The following is a 25563-nucleotide window of genomic DNA, read 5'->3' as shown; positions in this document are numbered from 1 at the left end:
TTTTAACCAATCAATTATTACCACATCTCATGTACTGACATTGCATACTATTATAACAGCTGACACAATCAAAATAACAATCATAATCTGTTAGCATTCAGTCTTTGGTACCAGCATTTATTGAATTGAATCCCATCGTCAGGCCATAGGCATAGTTTCTATAAACATAGTTCATGATCCAGAAACTTGAGCAAATGTACCATTATCTAAACAATATAAAAATACCTCAGGATCAATCTCAGCAACAGCCTTCTTTTTTTCCTCATAAACCTTCTCACTCGATTTCCTCGAGCGCATTGAACTGCTCTCCTTTTCTTCCCTGCCAAGAAAATAAACGAGCAAATGAACTAAAACTCAATCACAAGGAAAATGTAAACACATACAGTGGCAGTATTTTACTATTTTTTTTTACCCTGCCAGCAGAGTGACACTGAGGCCGCGAACTTCGATTTTGAAGGCAGGGACAGACCAGTTGGAGAAGCGAACACTAACCTCTTCAACACTGACCTCTTTGAAGGAGAAGCGAGAGGAATCGTCGAGGAGCCGATTAAGAGCAGAGGAATCAAAGCTAAGGTTCTTTGAGCTTATTCTAGAGTTTATGAGGCCTAATTCCAGTTCAAACTCCGGTTCCTCTAACAGCCATGGCTGCAAGAGTGACGCAATTCTCCGCCTGACTATGCCGTGGAAGAACATCGGCGAATTGGGCGATAGCTTCAAGTTGGGGAAAGGAATTGTGGTTTTGGCATTCGAAAATAATAATAATTGGTATCGAATCTTTCTCGAGAATCAAACGGGTAAGTCCTTTTTGCCCTAAGCTGCGATCGTGGAGTTTCTAAACATGATCACCGATTTTGGCAGACCCAGGCGCGGGAACTTAACTGACAAGCATGTATCACACGAATGCACACGCGTTGGTATACCGATAATTGTCTCATGGATATTTTTTTAGCTTCACTTCGCATGTCACATTTTTCCAAATCCTTTGCATGTCCTTAAGTTGTTATCGGAATAATATTCATCCATTGCGAATTATGCGTGGTGCTGTTAGTCTTCTCGAATTCTTTAAAACATTTAAAATAATAGATTTTTGAAACTACAATCTCGTAACTCATTTGTAAGTAAGAAAATTTTTTTTTTTTTTACATTTAAAATGATAGATTTTTGAAACTAGTAACTCCCTTGTAAGCAAACATTTTTCTTAAAATTACTATGCTCAATTTCAACTATAAGAAAATGTTTTCCTTAAATTAGTAGGCTTAAAATTTGCTTAATTGATGTCAATGTCTTTTATAAAATAAGAAATATATTTTTTAAAGTATATATTTATTTTAAAAATAAGTTATTTTCTGAAAAAAAAAAGCTATATTCACGTTCAATATTATTAGTTTTTTTTGCTATTAGTTTTTCTTTTTTAGAATGATGATAGGGAGAACAAATATTTTTTACCATCATCTTATTTTATTTATTTTGGATTTTAAGAATAAAATACATATAAATTTGTTAAAGCCAATCACGTGTGATTTGGCTTATTTACACATTTAAACTCTATCGACCATAAAATTTTCTAATTTATTAGTGAATTAAATAGAAGATTATCCCTAGTGCTACTATCAAGCCTCCTAATAAATAAAAAATAAATAGATTTGTGTTAATTAATAGTAAATAATAATCAATTTGAAGAACTTACAATTTTCTTCGGTGTAGCATGAAATATAGAGTAGGGAAATTTGTCATATTAATCTAAGAGGAAACACTTACCTATACGTGATGTGTCTCTTATATATAAAATTAATGAAAAATAAGTTTTTATTGTAATAAGAATATTTTTGACAATTCACTCGAAAAAAAATAAAAAATAATAATTTAGAACATATTTACTCATTGTATGGACTTATCAGTTTTGGTTCAAAGATGCTATTTAAGGGGAAAAAAAGAAAAAAAAATGAAAACACCCATAATGCCATACACTAGTCTTGTCCTAATCTAGTTATCATTAACAGAACCTTCTTCAAGTGGGATAGAGGCTTTCCTTCTTCAAGTGGGATTGGAGCTCTCCAATCTATTTATATAGTTTGGTCTATAAGGTTCTAAATTGTAAACAAATTAGAGCCTATTGAAGAAGTCAAAGGTCAGTTCACCTGTTTCTTCTCAATTCCATTTCCTTTTTCACCTTTTTTTTCTCCGTTCATTAAACCTTACCGCAGAGCCTTTACCGGTTTCTCCCATTACACACCCAAAAATAGGTTCAATACACATACACTATAAGTTAGTTCTACAGATCATATAATCCCTTTGCCAGCTTGTTGCCCCAATCTTTGGCCACCTCAGCCACGAGGAACATTGTTGTAACCCGTGAAAATTATTCAATCCACGTGGCATAACATCATCCCAAACCACAAGATGGTTAGTTTTGATTGATGATTACTGTCCTTAAAAAAAATTTTCCAGTAATATTAAAAATAATAACAAAATCTTTAATAATGGGTCGTTGGGTAGTTTCAGTGTCGTTTTTACCCAAAGACCATCTGTTCCCTTCTTTGGCTTTCTTGTTCTTTTCTTTACTTTCCGTTCCCTTCCTTTCCGGTTTCCCACTTTATTCCTTATTGTTATCTGTTACGGATTCAATTTTTAGTTTGCTGTATTGTTGTTCTTCGTTAACGTTGTTATTCAAGATTAATAGGAATATAAATTCTTCAATGAAGGGGACGACGATAAGGAAAAGAAACAAAGCAGCGGTTGATCGTTTATTCTCCCATCAGGAGAAAAGCGTCACCGGCCCCTGCAACTATGGACACCGTGTCATTAACTCAGAAGGTGACGGTTCCAATGTTTTAAGCGGCCAAGATTTTTCTTTCTTTGATTTCAACTTAGGTTCTTTTGCTAATGATTTTCCTTCATCCCCGCTAAGTAAGTCGCCATGGTCGTCTCATTTTAACCTAGACTTTGAAGGGAAAGAAAAAGAAAAAGGTGATCGCCAAATAATAAAAGTGATTTCTTCTAACGTGCTAATGGGGTCATTAATACGTGAAGAAGGACATGTATATTCAATGGCGGCTTCCGGCGATGTTTTATATACAGGTTCTGACAGCAAAAACATTCGGGTATGGAAAAACCAGAAGGAATTTTGTGGGTTTAAATCAAATAGCGGGTTGGTGAAAGCAATAGTAATAGCAGGAGGTAAAGTATTTACAGGACATCAAGATGGGAAAATTAGGGTATGGAATATATCATCCAAGAATCCAAAGATTCACAAACGAATTGGAACACTACCAAAATTTAAAGATTTTGTTAAAAGTTCAATAAAACCAAGTAATTACGTCGAAGTTAGACGCAATAAAAATAGAGTTTGGCTTAGACATTTTGATGCCATTTCATGTTTAAGCTTAAACGAAGATAAAACACTTCTTTACTCATCTTCTTGGGACAAGACATTCAAAGTATGGAGAATTTCAGACTTGAAATGCCTCGAATCAGTAATCGCTCACGATGATGCTATTAACTCTATTATAGCAGGATTTGATGGTTTAGTCTTTACAGGCTCAGCAGATGGAAAGATAAAAGTTTGGCGAAGAGAATTACTAGGGAAAGGAACAAAACATTTCTTTTCACAGACATTACTAAAACAAGAATATGCAGTTACAACAATGGCAGTAAACCCTGAAGCAACAATCATTTACAGTGGTTCATCAGATGGGTTAGTTAACTATTGGGAAAGGGAAAAAAATCTTTCACATGGCGGTGTTTTAAGAGGTCATAAATTAGCTGTTCTTTGTTTAGTAACAGCAGGAAGTCTTGTTTTTAGCGGATCAGCGGATATGGGAATTTGCGTTTGGCGAAGATTAGGGAGTGATCATGTATGTTTATCGTTGTTAAATGGACATACAGGACCTGTTAAGTGTTTGGCAGTAGTTGGGAAAGATCACGAATCAATCTCCGGCGGAAAACGTTGGATTTTATATAGCGGTAGTCTTGATAAATCGGTGAATATATGGCAGGTATTGGAAAATGCTCCACCTGTGGCTTGGAATGGGTGTGCTAGTTCCATGCCAGTATCTCTACCAGCAGCTCCAAGCACTAGTCATGAAAGAATGAGGCATTTAAGACATTAGAGATGGGAAAAAAAGGGCTTTTTTATTTTTTTAATTTCTTCCCTGTGATGGATACATGTGCATATGTGCTAGTCTTGCATGTCTTATTTTTACGAGGGATTGATGGTTCATCTTTGTGTAATTGTGACAGTGAGGGTAATTATTAATTAAACAGGGCAAATTGTAATGCATAGGGCATATGAGTAAGTGAATTGAATTTTTAACAAGATTGTTCGTGTTATTTCCTTTTTCATTGTCAAAGGTTGAATGCAAGGATGTGTGTGGCCAGCACGTTTTTTTATTTTTTATTTATATATGAGAGACAACTTTCGTGATATAAATGACTCAAAATTAATACCTTTTTCTGTTCATATTTTTCACAAGATGTAAAAAAATCATATTCAATAAATAAGTTTTTTATCTTTTGACCGACCAGTGAAAAGAGAAAATAAAAGTCTCGCCTTATTCATGAAGATAGATGGAACCATTTTAGCTTCAAAAGGGAAAAGAAATAGTATGAAAGGAAAAGATGTGAAAGATAGCGAATTATACAAGTTTATCTCTAAACTGCAAGAGAAAATTTTTTACATATAATATCATTTTAGTGGAAAATGAAATTACAAATAAAGGGACTCTTAACATATATATGAGAAAGTATCAGCATCAAAAGTCTAATTATTATGCATGTGTATTTGATATTTATTTGTAACTAGTTGGTAGAAGGTTTCTATCTTGACTTTTATAATTGGACTTAGAATAATCCACTGAGCTCAAGATGCCTATAGGAATCAGAAAAGATGACAAATAAAGAGAAACATGCAACAGTTATTATTATTATTTCAAAACTTTTAATTGGGAATCCATAGTTTTGTTATTCTTTAAATGGAATAAATCCCTAAACCATAATGCATGTACGAAGTTAAGGTTAGTTTTTTTTTTTTTTTGGATTAAAAAATTCCTAAATATCACTCTTTGCATCCACTATTTTTTTGTTTTGAAATTTTTACAAAAAGAATAAAAAAATAAATAGTATTTTCTGATTCACCCAATATATGTTATTAGTAGTGATTTGCAGTGTAGTTTCCTTTTATTTATAACAATAATTATCATATTAAAAATAGATAACGATAATAACATATATCGCACTACCCTTTTATTATTTAGTCATAAAATAAAAATCCATATTACTTGAATAAAAATTGATAAATCGACAACAAAAACGCATGATTTTTCTTAATTTCTATCCCAAAATTATGTTGAACTATTATCATGAGATAAAAATTAAAAAAAGAAGCATTTTAATTATAACTTTTAACTGTACAGTAACAAAATCCAGAACAAGCCGGTAAAAATGGTTCAGAAGTTGCAGTCCCTGATGGGTCAAAATACTAATCGTTATACTCCATATTTACTGTTCTCACGGAATCCTCGTGCTGTTGTTCATCTTCAATTCAAAGATAAACAAAACAAAGCAAATTCCCTGACACAACGTTGTGGTCCCCACCACGGTCCAAAATCCTATTTTATTTTATATATATATATATAATATATATAATATATATCCTCTGATTCCTCCACCAATGTAAAAAAGACAAAAGTTCCTGTCCCCACCATACACATGCCCCACCTTCACCTTTCATCCAACAACCCACCCAAAAAAACTTTTTTTTTTGAAATAAAAAATAAATCATCCTCCTTTGTAGATTTCGCTGTAATTAGTCCGTCTCCAAAGCTCCCTGTTTTTCTTTGCTGTCACTCCTCTTTCCTTTTCCTTTCTTCAATCCCATTTTCGTCCTTCCCAAACACACCCATCTTTTTTACTTTTTATTTATTTATTTTTAAATTTTCTATTTTCTCCAAGAATTTGTAAACCATTTTGTCTTCTCCTTGTTAGATACTTATAGCTACTTAGAAAACCAATATTTTCTTTGTCTCTTTTTGTTTAATTTTAAGCTTAAGCCAAACCCAATTTCCCTCTACTTCCAAGCAAACCCTTATTCCATTGCCTTTTTAGTTTCACATCTTTCTTTCTTCTCTTTTTCTCTCTTTTTATTCTTTTTTTTTTTTTATTACCTGTAAACAAACCATAGGTTACTCTTTACTGTTCATTTCTAGCTAGCTAGATGATTGAGCTATTTCCACTTTTGATTCAAATTTGAGCTTAAAGAAGCAATATAAAGTTACACGGCTTCTTCTCTTTAACCATGGTTCTTGAATTTAGGGTTGCAATTTAACGGTTCTTGGATTAAACAAGAAACAAAGTAAGTGAAAAAGAATGCCACCGGAGACCGAAGAGGGTGTTCAGTACTCCTTCGCTTTGGAATATAATGGCCCGCCGTTACCTTATGATATCCCACGCGCTGTTCCTATTAACGTCAACAAAATCCCGGTAGCCGCCGTCGTTTCTCAGCTTTCTCTCCCTGATAAACTCTCTTTGCCGGTCGTTAAACCGCTGTTACCTGCCGATCCAGGAAAAAACGTTTCTAAAGAGTTAAAATCTACCGTCTCTCAAAATGAACCGGCATCCGATGTAGCGCCGGCGACAGTTTCTCCGACTTCCGTTATCGAGAGAGCTACAGAGAGTAATCAAGATTGTGGATTATCCGGCGAGCTTAGTAGCTCAGGTGCGTTAGAGTTTTCTACTGGGCGTTATGGGTCGTCTTCTATTAGCAACGAGCTATCAACTGAGTTGATAAATGGGGCTAGAAGCTCCAGTACTACGGAGTTCTCTGATAGTTTTGATAATAAATCGCGGGAAAGTTCATCTAGATTGAGGGTTTCGCATGAATTAAATCAGGACTGGGGGTCAAATGAATCGGTTTTGAGCGTTGATTACCCGTCTTCGCGGGTTTCTAGTCTTAAAGCATCTGGGGAGTGTCATAACGAGATCAACGGGGATGTTAGGCGCGCTCAAGTTGTTACCTTTCGGGATGTTGAATCAGATAGTGGTGTTGGAGTTGGCGCTGTTGATGATAATGAAGAGTTTAGTGAGGAGGAGCAGAGGTTTGTGCGGGTTAAAAGAGAACCACAGAGTAAAGGAAAAAAAGGGACTTGTTATAGGTGTTTTAGGGGGAACAGGTTTACTGAGAAGGAAGTGTGCATTGTTTGTGATGCAAAGTATTGTGGTAATTGTGTGCTTAGAGCTATGGGTTCAATGCCTGAAGGAAGGAAATGTGTTACTTGTATTGGGTATCCCATTGATGAAACGAAAAGAGGGACTTTAGGGAAGTGTTCGAGAATGCTTAAGCGATTGCTGAATGATTTGGAGGTTAGGCAGATAATGAAGGCTGAGAAGTTGTGTGAGGCCAATCAGTTGCCTCCAGAATATATTTGTGTGAATGGAGTACCTCTTTGCCATGAGGAGTTGGTTGTTTTGCAAACTTGTCCAAACCCGCCAAAAAAACTGAAACCTGGAAACTATTGGTATGATAAAGTTTCTGGTCTTTGGGGAAAGGTGAATATAGTGTATAATTTTTAAGAATTACGTTTTTTTCACAATTCAATTCAGTTTCTTGTGGCACTATGGTGCTTGATTATTGTGTTAATTTAAATTTGATAGGAAGGACAGAAACCTTCCCAGATCGTAAGTCCTCATTTGAATGTTGGCGGTCCTATTAAGCCGAATGCTAGCAATGGAAACACACAAGTATACATCAATGGACGGGAGATCACAAAAGTAGAGCTTAGAATGTTGCAGGTTGGAGTTTATATGTTTGCCTCTTTTTGCTCCTTGCTCCTTTGAATGTTGATCTGAAGAGGTTATTAAGATTGTTTGGTTGAACGTTGCAGCTTGCAGGAGTTCAGTGTGCTGGAAACCCTCATTTTTGGGTGAATGAGGATGGGTCATACCAAGAAGAGGGGCAGAAGAACACCAAAGGTTACATTTGGGGCAAGGTATGGTGTATGTGTGAATGTGCTTCTTGAACTAGTTTTTCACTTTTCCAGTTTTATCTGTAACAGGTCATTCATTTATCTGTTAAACTAATTTTCAGGCAGGAATGAAACTAGTTTGCACTTTCTTATCACTTCCAGTTCCTTCTAAATCTTCCAGTTCTTCTGGAGAACAAGTTAACAGTGTATTAAGCAGAAGTGTTCCAGATTACCTTGAGCAGAGAACGCTTCTCAAGATTCTTCTAGTTGGATATAGTGGATCTGGGACCAGTACTATTTTTAAGCAGGTAGTTTGGTAAGGGAGACTTGGGGTGATACACTTGCAATTCTTCCTATTTTATTTGTACAATGGATGACCTGTCTTTGCTGAATTCCACGTATGGTTTCTGTTTACTTATTTCTGGCATTTTGAGGATTTCATAAGTTATTAGGTGCACATTTTTGCTGGGCTTCTCATAATGTACTACTTCATGTTTGAGAGGAAATTGTTATAAATGACCATTCTCTAAAATTCTAGCTTAGTATAATGGACCTGTGGATGCATATTGTTTGGGTTTGTCTTGGTTTGTTCAATTACTTCTTGGGGGAATATTGGTCTTAAGGTGTTACTTAATCTTTAAAATTTAGCGTGCATATGTTCTAACTGGGAGGTTAGGAACACAATAATATCATGCTTGATTTACTGAAATCTGAAATGTCTTTTTCCTTGAAGGCCAAGATTCTTTATAAACCTGTTCCTTTCACTGAGGATGAGCGCGAAAATATTAAAATGACAATTCAGAGCAATGTGTATGGGTATCTTGGTATACTCCTTGAGGGGCGTGACCGTTTTGAAGAAGAAAGTTTGGCAGAAATAAAGAAAGAGCATTCTGCTGATAAAGCTGACCCCAATGGTATGTATGCCTTATGAGTCTCTTCTATAGTTATATTATCTACCTTTTGACCTGTGCAGATGCGAACACATGCAGGCCTGTGTATACATATTTGAATGTGTCTATGCATTGAACACTTGATAATGTGTGGAATTGTTCATTGCATCCTTCCTCCTTTCTGATATGGACTTAACTTTAAATGGACTGAGCAATAGTGCTTATTTTTGCCTAAATTCAGTAATGAACTGGTTTATCTGTGGCTTAAGGTCTGCTAAGGACCTGAAACAAAAACTTGATTGATAACAGGGGCTACCGATTGCAAAACTATCTACTCAATTGGTCCTAGGCTTAAAGCGTTTTCGGATTGGCTTCTGAAGATTATGGTGTCAGGAAACTTGGAAGTGATTTTTCCAGCTGCGACTCGAGAATATGCACCATTGGTTGAAGAGTTGTGGAAGGATCCAGCCATTCAGGCTACATATAAGCGGAAAAATGAATTGGAAATGCTACCTAGTGTTGCTACTTATTTCTTAGAAAGGGTAAGATCATGTTTGAGGTTTCTTTGCTTGGTTAAATGGTGGTTATTTTTTATTATATCTATGCTTCTTTCATTGGGACCTGAAGTGCTTTTCCCCCAATATGATGGTAGTGAGTTGACTTTTTGTTTGACAGTGGTGTTGAAAAATTACCTAGAAAAGAGTAAAGGATTGTGATTTAAAGAGACTGAGACTCTGTAGAACACAGACTCCTTTTGCTTTGATCTTTTATGTTTACCTGAGTGTGTCATGCGTGTTGGTAGTATGTCATCAAAGGTCTAGAAGTTTTTGGGGTTTGTGATGTTGTCTTTGAAGCTGACTCTACTGAGCCAACTGCAGCTTGAGGTTGGGCCACATGACAATATTTGGGCTAAAGGATGTGGTTGATTAACTGTTAATGATCCGTTGTCAAACTGTCAAGTAGTATATTAATCTCAACCTACATTGCAGCAGCAATCTTCTTGTTTCTATTAAACTCATGTGGATGATGAAGTCTTGCTGTTGCTAAAAACAAATTTTCTTTCTCCACAGGCTATTGATATATTGAGAACGGATTATGAGCCCTCAGATTTGGATATCCTATATGCTGAGGGAGTTACTTCATCAAATGGGCTTGCTTGTTTGGATTTCTCATTTCCCCAGTCAGCATCTGATGATAAATTTGATGGTGATGATCAGCATGACTCTCTGCTCAGGTAGGCGCCACTGTTTGGTGCATGTTGCATGCATTTTATAAGAGAGGTGAATTAGATTTTGCTGGTCTATTGTGCAACTTGTATATGTGCAATGTTTGTGCTTCTGTGACAATATATGCTCATTTTCTGACGGATTAAAATTAGTGATTTGGTACAATATAATAAATGAATTTATCTTATTGTTGTTTAAAATGGTTTCTTTTGTCATATTTTTGTGCATTTCGTGTGGTTGTTCCTTAGGTACCAACTGATTAGTTTACATGCACGGGGACTTGGAGAGAACTGCAAGTGGCTTGAGATGTTTGAAGATGTTGGGATGGTCATTTTCTGTGTTGCATTGAGTGACTATGACCAGTATACAATTGACGGCAATGGGTGTTCTACTAACAAGATGTTGCTGAGCAGGAGATTCTTTGAGACAATTGTTACTCATCCCACATTTGATCAGATGGATTTTCTTTTGATACTAAACAAGTATGATCTGTTTGAGGAAAAGGTAGAACGGGTACCATTGACTCAGTGTGACTGGTTTGATGATTTCCATCCTGTGATCAGCCGTCATAGATCCAACAGCAACAGCAATAGCATCAATAGTAACCCTTCACTTGGTCAGCTGGGTTTCCACTACATTGCTGTCAAGTTCAAGAGGCTTTACGCAGCACTCACAGGAAAGAAGTTGTATGTTTCTATGGTTAAGGGGCTGGAACCTCGTAGTGTTGATGCAGCTCTTAAGTATGCAAGGGAGATTTTGAAGTGGGATGAAGAAAGACCTAACTTCAGTCTGAGCGAGTATTCATTTTATAGCACTGAGGCAAGTTCTTTTTCCCCTTAATTGGTAAATCAAGAAGAAAGGCTTGTAAATGGGTCCTATCTCCAACATTTTTCATTGCCAATGTACATATAATGGCATGTAAATGAACAAGTGAAGATGCTTCTTTTTCACAAGGCATTGCAGCTGTAGAATTCTCTTAAATCATCCAGGAGCTACCTCTATCACGCTGCTATAGTTTGTTTCCTAGATTGGCGCCACATAGTTAGGATTAAACATTATACAGTGAGGTAACCAATTGATATGGTGTTTTCTGTGTTATTTTACTTCTTTTGTACGATGCGTGTAGTTATTCTATCTTTGAAATGGGATTCAAATATTCATTTTGTAAGATAAGATTATATTACATTTGATCCAGGTGGGGTGCAGCTTATTTTGATCATGATCTGGCCTTCTCGGATGTGACATTTTTTGGTAGAATTGCAGTGCAGTTGACACCTCTAAATAGATTGAACTTTTATACCAAATTACTCTTTTTTGAGTTATGCAATGGTCCATTTGGCATTCAGGTTTAAATTTTCTTTTGGAAAGTATCATTTCAAAATCTCCTTAAAAAATTTATACAGTAAGTAAAAGGTTACTGACAAAATGAATATCAACACTTATTTGATCTGGAATATTTTATATACTGGATTCATCTTTCTTTTGCTGAATAGTAATATGATACAATCATACAACAAAAAACAAATAAGATAAGATTACAGGTGTTTATTTTTTTTTCTTTTACTTATTTCGGAAAACTGATCCCCAAAACTCCCCACTGGTCTAAGGAAGAGCCGCCTATAATTTTATAGGAGTATACCCGGATGTTTGATTGCTCAATCATCTACAAAGCTGTACCTAGCCTGCTCCTCTGCACTCAGCAATATGTTCTTTACAGCCCAGCCCAATTTTGACATTTGATCATCTAATGGAGATAAATTCCTTTCTGCTGATCGCTTGCTATCCTCAATCAGTTTAGTCCATTCCAGAACCGTGTCCGCAGGATCACTAGCCTCAAAGATGGTTTCCCACTTCAAAAGCAGGGCCTTTCGAACGTAGCAGGCCTACATCGTAACAAATATGAAAATTATTAATGCAATTGGATGTGGTAAGCAGTACGAAGACTTTTATCGGCCAAGTTCCTTTTACCTGCAACAATCCCATCATAATTTCAGCAGTGCCAGCCCCCTCGCGTAGACATAGAACTATACCTTGCTAGAAATTCAAGGGATAGGAGGAAAAAGCGTGAGTTGAGTATTACAGGAGAAGTGCTTCATAATCATAGAAAAATCCAGGATAAGATTTATATATGCATACTTGTTTAGCTCTTGCCGGACCTATGTAATAGTTCTCCATGCATATGAAGTAGTAATCCTCACCACTTAAAGACTGCATTGCCATCATTGACAACTCAGGCATTTGATCCTTGGTGCTTAAGCTCCCTATTCTAATGGGCCACATTTCTTTGCCTATCAAGAAATCAAGAATAGCTTAAGCTGCATTACTAATGATGCTAGGTTCAATAGCTGCTCAAATTAAAGATCTAGATCACAGCTGTGATACTTGGGAAAAATCTTACCTTTGCTCCGGAGAAAATCAATTCCTTCCTTTTTACTCACTTCTGCAGGTGAAGGCACATGCCCCAACTCAATCCATGAATTTAATATAATTTCAAGCCTATCCTGGATAGAGGGAAAAGGAGTTTGATGTAACGTCTTTTTATGAGAATATTCCTCCTGTGTGTTTTAAGAAACACACAAGAATACTAATGTAAATCTGCTGATATGCAACAGAGATGATTTTCATTTTTATCAAAACAATATAGCAACAAGCATACTGAAGCTTGGAATGCCAGTACCAGTATATCAAGCTCCTTACTGATCCCACTTGTAAAGAAAGTTGAGTGAGCTATACATACCTTAGTTAATGTTTGTAGATGAACATGCTTGAGTCCTTGATATATTCCAAAAAGGTCTATAGCTGAGAAAATGGGGTAAACAATAAATGGCAAACCTGCAAGCAACCTTGAATATGGACAAGAAGTTAGGAGTAGAAGATGGCATAAATTTCTGCAAACAATTCCATGAACACATCAAGCACAGGTTTGAATAGCAGAAAATGCTCTCTCCAGGAATTGAGGTCTATAATTTTATTTGAGTAATTTAAATCCCGCTTCTTTCATCATATGGCATGAAACAGGGAACTAAAATACAAGTAAACAGTGCTGAAAACCATCTACTGTTTTATTTGAATACCAAAGGTGTAAGTTCAACAACCCCCCCCCCCCCCCCCCCCCCCCCCCCCCCCGCGGGGGCGGGCCTCTTCTTTACCTCTGTTTTTCTCCTTTCCACAACACCCCCTTTCAACTTGTTAATTCCAATCTTTTTCCAACCAATTTTCAGAGCCCACAAGAAGGCAGAATTTTTTTTTGAATAATAATTAAAATTTCCCTTGATGGGATATGGAAAATTTGCCGCAGTTTTTATTTGGACTCGAGAAGTTCAAATCAAAATTTTGCAAGTTGATGAGATTGAAAATAAGAGATTTTTGGTTAAAGTACCTTTCGACGTCCATCCATTTTTACCTACAACATGCGCAAACAGAAGCGACATACATGCATCACGACATTAAGTATCATTAAATTGAAAAGAAAAATTGGATTTACAATGTGGACAGCTTACAAGAGGCAAAAGGGAAGGGGAAACTAATTTTTAATTGCTAAGCACAAAAGTTTCACCTAAGGGCATTACAAGAGAATGAGATTGAGGGGAAAACCTTTGGTTGTTCTTGAACAGCATATTCAAAAGTGCAGCAAGCATGAGGCCGAGGTTATCAAAGCATACTGTTTGTATCTGAAATCCATACAAATTATCAGGCTATGGTCCATATGAAAAAGGTATATAGACATGAGACACACAAAACACAAGCTAGGATAAATAAGAACCTGTGCTTTTGCTGAAAATTCACCAAGGTTATCTGCTACTGCAAAGCTTCGATGAACAGCAGACTGCATATGGAGCGATAAAATTAGCAAGCTACATCAAAGTATAAATCCTAATTTAAGTAATGGATTCTATGAAAATAATGATCAAACAGAAATAGAAACCATCCATCAATCTACACATAAAAGACAATAAACAAAAAAAAAAAAAGGACTACCCGATGCATGAAGCATCAATTCACAAGTGAGGCAAAAATTTCAATAACATTGTCAATGGTGGCCTAGGTTGAAATTATTCTGAGCCAATACTAGATTTCTGCAAGATTGGAACTTGAACTAAACGTACGCACCTTACAATCAAAGCTGTATTTGTACTACAACATTCAGGTACACAAACTCAAAATATCATGAATGCCTTGTGTTGAAACAGTCATGCCAACAAGAAATTAAAAATTAAGATAGCTTTATATAAAGGTGAATATGTTTTGTAATAAAATAATCTTACACCAGTTGCCAAGTAACAAGCAAGGCTTATTTGTTTCGCAATGTTGGCTATAGTTGCAAGAAGTAAGAAGTGCTGAGGAAATGCAGGAGTCAGAAGCTCCACTCCAATGCTCAAACTGAAGAGAACAGATGTTGAGAACCTAACTCTCTACATAGAAGACAATACAAAAAATATTATTGAAGCTGAAAATACAAACTCTCAGCAGTGTATTTTGCAGCTTAAGGATATTTTCCCAATGCCAAAAGATGGTGTTATTAGCTGCAGAACTTTCAGAAAATCAATGTGAATGAATAAAAAACAGGGTCTGAGAAAGCACAAGACAAAAATCTAATGGAGCTAGAAGCCATACCTTCAAATTGGTATCAAAGGCAGATGCCAAGCTAGCAGTATAGATACACCTACTCAGCCGTCCGAGCCCATCCTTTAAGACCCAGTTAAGAGCAGCTGCTGAAGGGAGGGAACGAGAATACCCAACCCCTATAGCCCGAAACATGGCCTACGACCGAATCATTCTCAATAAGTAATCACACAAACAGTAATACTTTCTCTAATCAGTCGGTCCAAAAATTTGTTTTATTAAGTTTTGAAATCTTGTTATCAATCAACCAACAAAAATTCACTAGCTTCATAAAAGAAATCAACTATCTATATGTTCATAATCACTGAATTCAATTTGAGCTTGTTACAGCTCACACTGCGCAACTTCATTGAACTTCTACGAAGAGAAAAATAGACAAAAGAAGAATCTTTTATGCATAGTTGCAAAATGCAATGTATACCTGAGTAGCAAGAACCTGTAACGCAGAGCTAAAAACGCGGTGCAAGAATTTCCATTTCACATAATCCATATAATTCTCAGGTACTTGCTTAGGAATGAAGAAATTCCTAACAGCCAAACTAGAAACCCGAAGCAAATTACGAAACCCATCTTCAAAATCAAGAGAAAACGACGTCACACCACCATCAACACTCACCAACGTCAAATTACTACCATCCCACATATACCTGGAGACTCGACCGGACTGCCTAAGTACCACCGGTAGACGCGCCGGCAAGATAGGTAGTTGTTTAGGTCCCTCATTTAGACCTTCTTCGGGCCCATAATTAATGGAGGTTCTAAGTGAACAGGTAAGGGTTATGGTTTTCGGTGACAATAATTTGAGCTTCCTCGAAATAGGTTTCCTGGATACAAGATGAAATTCTTGGGATTTCCATGGGAAATGGCATTGGCGAGAATTGGTAGGTGAATATAAAGTGGATTGCATGAAAAATATTACAACTTTGAAAGTACCAGAGTATTTCTTAACTTTTTCGCGCCAATATTGGTTTCTAGCTTCAAAAATTGTGAGCTTCAAGGATTAGAAGGATGTTAATGTTCGTAATACGCACATCGGTACAAGATAGAGAAGAGTGGGTGGTGGCGGAGGAAGGGAATTGAAGAGAGAAGATAACATAAAAGGTGAGTTGTGTGCGGCAGCGAGGCGAGCTGCACCCTCAGCCTTTGAAAGTGCAGAAGAACGTTTCCCCCTGTTCTCTTTTTCCACTTTATAAGACAATGGTCGATGTCGTTTTGTGCTATTAGTTCGTTAAGATAGGTCGTTTTGAGTACAAAAGTTGTGCGTCCAGTTCATGTATATTTTTCTTATAAGGCCTTGAGAAAATATAGATTAATAAATCTGATCAGTTACAAGTACTTAAGAATATAGTTAGAGCAATTTACAAAGCTTCCGTCTTCTATAGATCATAATAAGCTACTTGAAAGATAATACGTAGTGGAAAAACTCAAAAATTTATCCTTGTTACTACTAATCTGTGATGCAGAAAGGAACTATCTAACTGCCTCTATATCATCATCTTCAACCCCGAGGTTGTTCGAGTCCTTCGCTTCCTGCTCTATAGCTTTCACAACTTCAAAGAAGCGGCGTCTGGATGTTGGCAGCCTTGACAATGTCAAACAAAAGCCTTGCAACCTGATTTTAACATGTAAAGATTAGTTTTCATGCATAAACCAGAATTAACAAACAAAATCACATAGGACAGAAATGAAAACATTAGCAGTACCTTCTACTCATACCCTCCAACTGAGCTCTTTTAATCTTATCTTGTGGGGGGATGCCACCGTTTAGCCAAGATTCAGTTCTTGCTGCATCACCACCATAGAGGCAGTGCTTATAAAAATACAACTCCTCGGTTTTGTTTAAATTTAGACTTTTGATCTGTTCTTTCATGATACACATTGGCTCATAAAGCCAATCAAAAACTCGGCCTTCTGGTCTATTCAGATTTGTTATCTCAACGTTATCACCTGGACAAATGATCAGAGTTGAACTTTAATATTATTTCATGCCAGATCATGAATGGATAGAGAGGTTTGCATTTTGTAGACATAATTAATTTATAGATATCACCTTTTGGGAACCCAGTACTAAAACAATGCAGAGAAACTGAAGAACAAGAATGAAATTAGGAATAGAATATTGATTTTTTGGGATCATAAATCCAAGAATTTTCTCTTAAACATTTGTATAAAATGGACAGTCATCACATTAGCACATCACAAGTACAAATGGAGTTCTTACGAAGGATAAAGCCGCTGGAACTACTCTTAATGGAGTGGAGGAAGCACTCAAGAAATGCATATGCAGGAATTCCAATGTTGATGATACTCGATTTTGAGTTTCGCCAGGCATCCAGATCTGAAATTCCTATAGCTTCATCTCTAAGAAGCTGTTTCCCTATATCTTCAAATGATTTAAAGAAGCTATCCCATATCTGGTAAACGTAATATAGACAGAAACAACTAATTAAGCAACATGAAAACAAACGAAAAAAGAAGGTTTGAAGTAACATAGAGAGAGGAAGGAGAAGGGAACGAGAAAAATATGCAAAAAGAAAAGTATCTTAAGATACAAATAGCACCTATTGTGTTATCTCTCATTCCCTCTCTTTTTTGCACAAGAACATGAATACAATGTCAAATCGACAAAATTAAGAAGCACAATGCAAAATGTCTTAAAATGAAATCTTCAATGCTAATTTTTGTAGACTAAAATCATCCACATTCTTACCACTGCAGTCTTCAGTGTATTAACTCTGTCAGCAGGAGCCCTTATAAACGGTTCGCCAACACGAGCACCATCAAGCTGTTCCTGAAGTCTCGTCACTGGAAGTGGAAGCAGTGAAGAGATGGAAGTAACACGCTCACGATATTTGGGTCTGATTGCCAATAAAAGCAGAAGCAATCAAACAGTTTACTCTAAGCCTGTGAAATGAAAAATAATAAAATCCATTCCTATATTAGTATTTCAACAGCTGCATGTATACCTGGGGAAGCAGGAACCTTCTTTCAGGTAAAGCAAATCATTGGTGTACTCATCAAATACAGACACAGAAGCGATCACATAAAGCAATCCCCTCTTAGTAGATGTTTCCTAAAATGAACAAAAGTAAAATTCTATAAGAAACACACTGCAATAATCATACATGCAGGAGGAATTCAATGAAATTTCAAAAAGAAAAGACAGCAAGTATAATGTGCGAGCAAGATGTACCTGATATGCAATAATTGCAGCATAGCAGCCAAAACCAAAACTTGACAATATGCCTGCCAAAGTTGCCAGCAGAACCACAATAGGCCAGAACAGAATCCAAAAACCAGCAAAGGGAACACAAACGGTTTCAAAAAATGGCCCTGCCCTCCCAATAAGATCTTGTATCAACCGATGCCATCCTTTGAGCAGTAATATAGGCGCTTTGAACAAAACTATTAAAGTAATAATAGGCACATCAACCAAAATCCCTGAAATTGCTGCCACAATGCACCCAGGTATCTGAGTAACCCTATCAAAATACCAGGAAAGAGTGAATTCATTGTTCCATCAAAGTATGTAAGCTAAATATTTTTCTAGAATATCAAATACAAGATGCATGAAACTGAAAGATTAATACTTCAGTTCAATGGGTTCCTCCTCCTTTGACTTGAGCAGCTCATCCATAACAGAAAAGTACGAATGAAACGAAAAATCAGCAAAATCACGAACAACGGTGCAGGCTCCCCAAACACAAGTCCAAGTACCATCCTGTGAAGGTAATAATAGAACCAGTGACCCACATTGCATACTCAAATTCAAACAATTATTGGAATATCGAAGTAGAAAAGGCTATAAGAACATTACTGTAAAGCAGCTAAACAACTTCATGTGAATTGGACCTTCCTTGCTGATAGCCCTAAATGTCTCCATTATAGGCCAAATGAAACCATATCCAGCACCCATAATTGCACTCCCAGCAACTCCAACAACAGTCCATATTGCTATTGGTATTGGGACCAGAAAAATTAAGAGGCATTTCATATATGGGCCAAACTTCTTTGTTCTGTTTCGAGTTTTGAAAGAACAGAAAGAAAAAAACGGAAAAGGGTTGTTCTAGTGTCAATGCACAATGAAAATATTAAAAAAATGACCATATGCTCTTCAAAATATCATCATCTTTTACTGAAAACTGAAAAGAAAGAACAAGAAAATTACTTGATTAAGCAGTAGATACTCCAAACAAGATGAAGTGGCCATAATACTATAACAACAGCAGTATCTCCAAAAGCAATGACTAGAAACACAAAGGGACTGAAAATGGCACCTGTTTATATTGTTTCATGATTACTGACAACTGATAAAAGATTAACAATGATTCAGATATAATGAGCAGAGAAAGAAGGAAAATGGCTACCTTTGATCATTCCAAGAACGAATAGAAGCACAAAAACTGGAAGAAAGAAAATAAAGTAACAAAAATAGCTCAAGAGTCCCTTAGGAACTTCCATTTTCACTTTCAAGTTTACTGCATTTGAACAATACAAAAATAAATGCAGAATTCTCAATTATCTCCGATACTGCATTTGTTTAGGCTCTTGATTTGGTTGGAGAGAATGGGAAGCAAATAAAAGTGAAAAAAAAAAAGGATTTTATCAAAACCAAGCCTAATGGTGTGAACCAACTAAACCAATAATTTTTTGATGCTATCTTCCTTGCCTTTTCTTAGCAAACAAAAGGAAGCATAATGGAAGAGCAGATGTCACATGCCTACACTGTAAGCCTTTTTTTTTTTTTTTTCTCTCCTGATTTCTCAATCTTTATCAGTACGGAGAAAGACACAGAAAGCCGAAGCAAAGACCATGAAGCCAAGCCTTACTATAAAGAAAGAGAACTCAGTCAAAGATTGATTATTGCTGCACCCGGTTCTGAAAAAGCTAGATTTCACGAAGGCAAACCATAGAATCTCTACTCTGTAGCATGCAAGAGTAAGACAGATAACAGTCCCACGTCATTAAGGACAACATAGAAGTGGAGGGTCACTTTTCTGAAATGCTCCCTAGTTCCCACGTTGGAAAAAAAAGAAAATAAAATACTAAACCGGTCAAACCCAAATAAAGGATGCTATGGCATCTGTGGAAAGAAAAATTTATTGGTACGTATGCAAGTTCCAGTCAAACATCCCGCTTTCAGGCGACTGGAGTTAAAAATTCAGTATTAGTGTTTGACACACAGGTCAAAGTTGGAATCTTCATATGAGAAGATTTTGAAAGTAAGACATTCTTATTGGAATTGAAAACAATTTAAAATTTAAGTAAACAGTTAACAGAAAGGTTAAGGATAATCCAGGTCTTTAACGTGATACGTTTTCCGTTTACTTTCATGTATATTGATTTTACTTTAGGCAACCAAATATGCTAAAATTTGCCCCATCTATCTATGAGCTAGCAGCAATTCCTGAAATGTGGATAATGAACCGTCGGCTAGATGAATGAAACCATGGCTATTAAGAAACATAAATTAACTTAAGAGTAGGAGATGGAATTCTAGTAATTTCCTTAGTAATTAAAGATTATTCTTGAAACACCAGTTCAACAAAGAAGCTGTTCTTCCCAATATAGAACGTGCCCTGATGATATAAATAAGTTACATTCAAATTCAAACAAAGGGAGCTTACATAAGATAGGATTATAAACTTCATCAAAAACATCAAGACGGGTAAATATGATCAAAACTTGACCAGGAGAAAATAAGTCAAACGTCTGAAAATGAACTTCTATTCACTGTAGCTTCAAAGATACAGAAAGGAGCCCGTAACAAGACCAAAATCACACTTCCCAGGCAAAAGAATACGAGTCTTTTGCCATCCTTACTGATGATCAACGTCGGACCAGCTCTGATGCCTTCTTGGTCTGGGAGTCACCTGCTTTTTATCAATTACCACCTGTATTAGATTGCATAAGTTATTTTCTGTGGGCATCAACTCAAAAATTATCTTGTCCCCCATTGCCACATTGTGCTTCCTGTGAAAATCAAGCCATCCGTCATTAATTGTGATTCGGCCATCCTTCTTGTAATTGACTTTCACAGGCCATAACTTCCCCCTCTCATCACGAAGATTTGTATTTTCCTGCAGTTTAATTTTGTGTACTTTCAAAACTAACCTGTGAACATACTGCAACCAGGAACAGTTTCATAAGAAATACGCTATGCGGCAGGAAAAAAAAGGTTCTTCATGTCATGGGACTAAATTTAAAATAGCTAAGACAAATAATGGAGAAAGATCATGCAATGGCATCAATGAAGAAAGACAACCTACCAAATGAAAATGAGGTGAATAGGTAAATTGCAGCATATAATACAAGAAAAACTTACCACTTGATATAATGCGGTTCGAGTCATAAGTACCACAAAGTATGGATTTTTTGGTTTAACAAAGGCCGGTGCTTTATCCATTTTGCATTCTTGATCTGGATATTTTGTTACAGTAGAATGTCTCGATTTGAATTGATTTCCTCCAGATGAACATGTAGCTCGTCTCCATTTGGAAACACTTCCTCCAGATCGCCCTGTAAACATAAAAAATTCTAAAACAGTGTAGAAAGACAATAAAAGAAAAGAAGCAATGCTGCAATATTTTGATATATAAACCGTTAACAACAGTAACTGACTGATCTTCGAGTTCTTTCAGCTGCCATTTCTGAAAACTTCCGCTTGCAATCACTAGTAGACTGAGTTCTATTTTTCTCTTCTTCTATTTCTGTTTCTGTTTCCTCCTTCACATGAGTGCTAAACACTTTATTATCCTTAGGTTTTCTCTTTTTCAATCCATTTCTACCAAATACTTTGACATAAAATTCAGAATTCCCATTGTACTTGAAAAGAAGGAAGTCTGCATCAACTAAAGAGTGATGATGTACAAATTCTTGCCAACCTTTTCCAATAATCAATCCTGTTTCAGTCTTTTGTAAATGGACATCCCAAATCTTTCCAGTATAATCTTTAAGAGTAGCATTTTGGGATATAGTTTGATTCACTCGCATAACAAAAGCTGGAGGTAAGCTCTGAAACATTGAAATACTTGAAATATATAAGGATTGAATAATAAAGCAACAAAATCTTTAATTCAAATTATACTGAAGCAAAAAACTTTGTCAACATAGAGTACTACACAAGTAAAACCAATATCCAAATTATACATAAAGCCCAAACTAATTTCAATGTCATGGACTTGAAGCTCAGTTCCATTGAGTTATGACAAATCTAACAAATCATCAATCTCCTAAGTAATAAACCCACGTGACAAGACCCCACCAGAATCCATATTTCTATAATGAAAAATTATTCAACCCCCCCTATTTCTAGGAAAGGCTAAACTAAGGTAGAGGACATATGATGGATTCTTGAAATAACTAAACTAACAATCAATCACAAAATAGGGTTACACCACCCTTTTCCCAAGAGCTAAAACTAAATATTCCTTGTAGAACCACAATCACCCTTCCCCTATGAACACACACACCTCCAAAAAAAATAAATAAATAAAAAATACAACAGACAGGAAAAAGAAGGATAATTTTTTCACCGTGAAATCAGGGGTGGAGTTTTCTCCTCCAAAATCCGAAGGTTCATTAAGGGCTAAAGTCGCAAAAATCAAATGATCTCTTTGTCCAATTCTGGTACCTAAGATTATAAGTGGAATTGGAGAGTGATCGACGTTTTGATCCAAAACCAAGTAACAAGTGGGAATATATATGACACAAAAATGTAAAACTTAATATAATTGGATAAAGGTACATATGTTTTTGTTGTTTGTCAAAAATTAAAGTGTGCACATACATAAACCGAAAACAAAAGAAGAGAAAGAAAGAAAGAAGAGAGAGAAAGAACCAGTTTGCAGGAGCTGGAACTGGAGAGGAAAACTTTGAAGAACTCAATGGAAGAAGGGAGCTTTCTGCTAGCTTTCACCATATTTTTCAAAACCCTAAAATGTTTCTCCAATTCAAAGAAATCGAGTAGTATTTATGCAAAATTGGACTGGGAAACAGATTGATTTACCTCGAAAAGGTCATGAAAGAAGAGTTATTGTCCATTAATTCAGATGAAATTCGTCAACTTGGCGTGAGTATGAAAGTTATAACTTACAAGTCAACCAGCTGTACATGGCAACGAGTTTCTATGCAATGTACGTTACGTCTACGAGATTACGAGATAAAAGCACATTCTCAGCACTCTATACATGGAGCTGACAGTGAATAGAAAACTTGATGCTCCTAAATTGATTACATTACTGTATATTATCAAATTAAGGTTTATTATGTTTAATAATAAAAAATCATTTCATAGATTATTTAAAGTCCAATAAAAACTAATTTTCCAATAAATTATAAATAAAAAAATTATAATATGTATATATATATATATATATATATATGTTGTATAATTACCTCTTAATTAAAAGGATAAATTAATTACCTAATATGTAACCGCAGACAGGCATTAATTTATATTATTTCCAAATATTTTGTTGAGAGGAAAGACCTCAGATCATTTTAATTAATTATTAATTAATGAATGAATGAATGAAATATAACTAACATGATTCAAATTTAGAACAAAACGACATAGAATCACTTTTAATTAATTAGCAATTTGAACTCCTTATTCCTCTACCTTTTCCAGATTAATTAGATCAATAAAAGTCCAAAGATAGTACTATTTTACTGATAATAACATAATTAGTGACTATCTAAGACAAATACAGTTTAAAAAAAAAATTAATTTTCACTTATAGAAGTTGACACTCTCAGCACAAAGTTGCTCCTATCAATTAGTTTAAATCTGCAAACATCTCCCTCTTGCAGAGAATTTTCCCTTGCATATGATGCTGTCTGCAGAAAGTAAAATCTGAAGATCATACAGCAATAGTAAGCACAAAACAGCATTGAGAAATCTTCTGTATACACAAGTACTTACTAAGTTTCAACAAAATTTTATGTTCAGTCAAAATTAAACAGGATTGAAAATTGAAAATTGAAAAATGGTATTTCATTACGTTACAAACTTCAGAGAATGTAAGTGCCCTCATGCTCCAATTCCTGGTCTTCACCTGCATTACATGATTAACACAAGGATATAAATTTATCCCATTTCCTATTAGTAAGTTAAAGATAACCGAATATGGAAAGTTTCTTCCTTGATGGTAGAATAAGATTCAGTTTGATTTTTGTTTCTAAACATGGAAAGAACTATAACAGATTAGCATTCCTAGAGATAAATCATCACATTCAACTTCAGAAGCTCTAAAAATTAGTAACTTCAAATATAATCTTTTTTCCTTTGATCCATTCAAAGACACAAATATCACCATTTTCCAAGTAATTGTCTAGTGCATAATTTTTCCAGCCAGCAGACAGTTTTCTTCTTCCTCGACCTTCCTTAATGTAAGTAACTGTCTAAGTTTTTCCATTCAAAACTCGGAGGGTCAGATTACCTCCATCTTAATTGAAATATTTCTTGGAAAACCTTGTAGGCATGTTCTGCACATAGAATTTAACAAACATACAAATGCAGGAGAGATTTTCAAGTGAAGATTCTTTCTTTTTTCGACTAAATTGCATTGACTACAAATTTTTTGAAATTACCAATTTATAATAATCAGGAGGGAGATATGATGACCGCATAGGGATAAAAAAAATAAGGATTTTTGGAATTGAAATTTCTAGCTCTTTTAAGAGGATAAGCATTGCCATGTACTTTCAATGGTTTCACACTCTCATCAACCTTTATTTGCTGGCATTTCTTCCCAGAACAAATAACCCCATCACCTGGACATACAATTCAAATAAAGTGGTCAAGTTACAATCAGCAAAATCTTTTGAACAGTATAAATCATATAATTTCTTGATTTGATTCAAAAATTAGGGATTAATGACAGAAAAAGTCCAAATCTTTTCAAGAAATTATCGTTATTACCCAAATCTCCCGAAAGAGCTTACAAGATTAGATCAAAAGTTAAATATATAGACAGAAAATTATGGAAATTATACATATATCATCAAATTTTTGTCTGGAACGGCCTAAAGTGGCCTTTCTTTCAGATTTCTCTTTCCTTACTTGAGGTTTGTTTTGTGGGATCACGTTCAGTGGTTTTGATGGTCTTTGAGAATTTCCAATTACATCAATTTTCATCCTCTTACGAGGTGGAGAACAAGATGATTGTGATTTTCCTCTCTTTGTGGGTTTAGGAGAATTGACATCAATGCTTCAATAGGGACATCTTCAGTGGGTTCCTTAAATTTGAAGTCTTGATTAGGCCCTATATGATGGGTTATACAAAGTGAATAATCAATTTCTGTAGCAGTTTTGTCAAATATGACTATAGAAAACTGTGAATTCCCCTTGGACTCAAAAAGCATTAAGTGCCCATGTCTCATAGAGTACCCTTCAGCAAATTCCGGCCAACCATGTTGCAAGCAAATATCATCACGATCCTTAAATAATTCTACTTGCCACGAGGCACCATCTGCAGGAACCCTAAGAATTGCTGTGCTTGATAGTTCACTTCCATATTTTTCTCACAAAAGCCAGAGGGATCTTCCATTAAAAAAAAAAAAAAAAGTAAGGAAAAAAATAATTTAAGAACATGTACACACGTAATAAGAAGAACAGAACAAGATATACACATATATTGGCCTCAGTTATTGATCAAAGCCAAGATACGAGGAACACTTGGAGTACCCAATTGACCATAAATAGCAAAAGAAAAATTAAGCTTAAATAGCTTCATAGAGATGCAGGAAGCAGAATGGTGTCTCTATTTAACATAAATCCCAAAGAGAAAAAAGAAAAGTACAAACTTTCCTAAACAACACTGATACCCACACAGTATATACAAGAACAAGCTACAAACTTTT

The 25563-nt window shown here is 35.6% G+C and overlaps 6 protein-coding genes and 1 pseudogene across 18 annotated transcripts in view; 2 read left to right on the top strand and 5 right to left on the bottom strand.

Annotated features, from left to right (window-relative positions):
• Positions 1-966, bottom strand: part of LOC105639629 (vacuolar protein sorting-associated protein, putative (DUF1162)) — a 30143-nt gene extending 29177 nt beyond the window's left edge. For 2 of the 9 annotated variants that reach the window (XR_016320211.1, XR_016320213.1), the window contains exons 1-2: positions 413-966; positions 226-319 (exon numbers count right to left, since the gene is read on the bottom strand). Coding sequence is in view for 4 of the 9 variants with exons in the window: in XM_020681633.3 (XP_020537292.1) it covers positions 226-319; positions 413-693 (375 nt within the window). In the remaining 5 variants the exon portion in view is untranslated. The remainder of the gene's footprint in view (positions 1-225; positions 320-412) is intronic. The other 7 variants (XR_002285069.3, XM_020681633.3, XR_016320212.1 and 4 more) reach the window with 6 other exon arrangements.
• Positions 967-2325: 1359 nt separating this feature from the next.
• On the top strand, positions 2326-4333 carry LOC105639958 (protein JINGUBANG). Its single transcript, XM_012224164.3, has one exon. The coding sequence runs from the start codon at positions 2418-2420 to the stop codon at positions 4107-4109; it is 1692 nt and encodes a 563-aa protein (XP_012079554.2). The 5' UTR covers positions 2326-2417; the 3' UTR covers positions 4110-4333.
• Positions 4334-5799: 1466 nt separating this feature from the next.
• On the top strand, positions 5800-11293 carry XLG1 (extra-large G-protein 1). The gene is made up of 8 exons (XM_012223744.4): positions 5800-7542; positions 7648-7785; positions 7878-7982; positions 8081-8266; positions 8692-8872; positions 9158-9390; positions 9919-10082; positions 10323-11293. Exons 1-8 carry the CDS (start codon positions 6364-6366, stop codon positions 10912-10914), a joined length of 2778 nt encoding a protein of 925 aa, XP_012079134.1. The 5' UTR covers positions 5800-6363; the 3' UTR covers positions 10915-11293.
• A 220-nt stretch (positions 11294-11513) lies between these two features.
• On the bottom strand, positions 11514-15873 carry RUS4 (root UVB sensitive protein (Protein of unknown function, DUF647)). The gene is made up of 10 exons (XM_012223745.4): positions 15119-15873; positions 14689-14835; positions 14340-14486; positions 13838-13900; positions 13669-13745; positions 12812-12917; positions 12473-12575; positions 12211-12362; positions 12043-12108; positions 11514-11957 (listed from the first exon to the last, which is right to left on the bottom strand). Exons 1-10 carry the CDS (start codon positions 15602-15604, stop codon positions 11730-11732), a joined length of 1575 nt encoding a protein of 524 aa, XP_012079135.1. The 5' UTR covers positions 15605-15873; the 3' UTR covers positions 11514-11729.
• A 143-nt stretch (positions 15874-16016) lies between these two features.
• On the bottom strand, positions 16017-19443 carry LOC105639959 (putative membrane protein At3g27390). The gene is made up of 10 exons (XM_012224166.4): positions 19065-19443; positions 18866-18974; positions 18515-18713; positions 18288-18418; positions 17891-18179; positions 17664-17770; positions 17408-17555; positions 16919-17111; positions 16401-16644; positions 16017-16309 (listed from the first exon to the last, which is right to left on the bottom strand). Exons 1-10 carry the CDS (start codon positions 19156-19158, stop codon positions 16168-16170), a joined length of 1656 nt encoding a protein of 551 aa, XP_012079556.1. The 5' UTR covers positions 19159-19443; the 3' UTR covers positions 16017-16167.
• Positions 19444-20191: 748 nt separating this feature from the next.
• Positions 20192-22916, bottom strand: LOC105639632 (putative B3 domain-containing protein At5g66980). 5 transcript variants are annotated; one of them, XM_020681665.3, is made up of 5 exons: positions 22706-22916; positions 22538-22631; positions 21315-21711; positions 21023-21216; positions 20192-20777 (listed from the first exon to the last, which is right to left on the bottom strand). In XM_020681665.3, exons 1-5 carry the CDS (start codon positions 22738-22740, stop codon positions 20517-20519), a joined length of 981 nt encoding a protein of 326 aa, XP_020537324.1. In that variant the 5' UTR covers positions 22741-22916; the 3' UTR covers positions 20192-20516. The 5 variants fall into 5 exon arrangements, with proteins under 5 accessions (XP_020537324.1, XP_020537323.1, XP_020537326.1 ...); XM_020681664.3 differs by having other exon boundaries at positions 20192-20822; positions 22706-22911; XM_020681667.3 differs by adding an exon at positions 22233-22330 and having other exon boundaries at positions 20192-20822; positions 22538-22909.
• Positions 22917-23319: 403 nt separating this feature from the next.
• Positions 23320-25224, bottom strand: LOC149497922 (B3 domain-containing transcription factor VRN1-like; annotated as a pseudogene).
• Positions 25225-25563: the final 339 nt, after the last annotated feature.

Source organism: Jatropha curcas, chromosome 3, assembly GCF_041381405.1.
Source record: "Jatropha curcas cultivar XTBG-Jc1 chromosome 3, XTBG_Jcur_1.0, whole genome shotgun sequence".
NCBI classification, from domain to species: domain Eukaryota; kingdom Viridiplantae; phylum Streptophyta; class Magnoliopsida; order Malpighiales; family Euphorbiaceae; genus Jatropha; species Jatropha curcas.
Note: the sequence above shows the minus strand (reverse complement) of the source record. Positions and strands in the feature narration are given on the sequence as shown.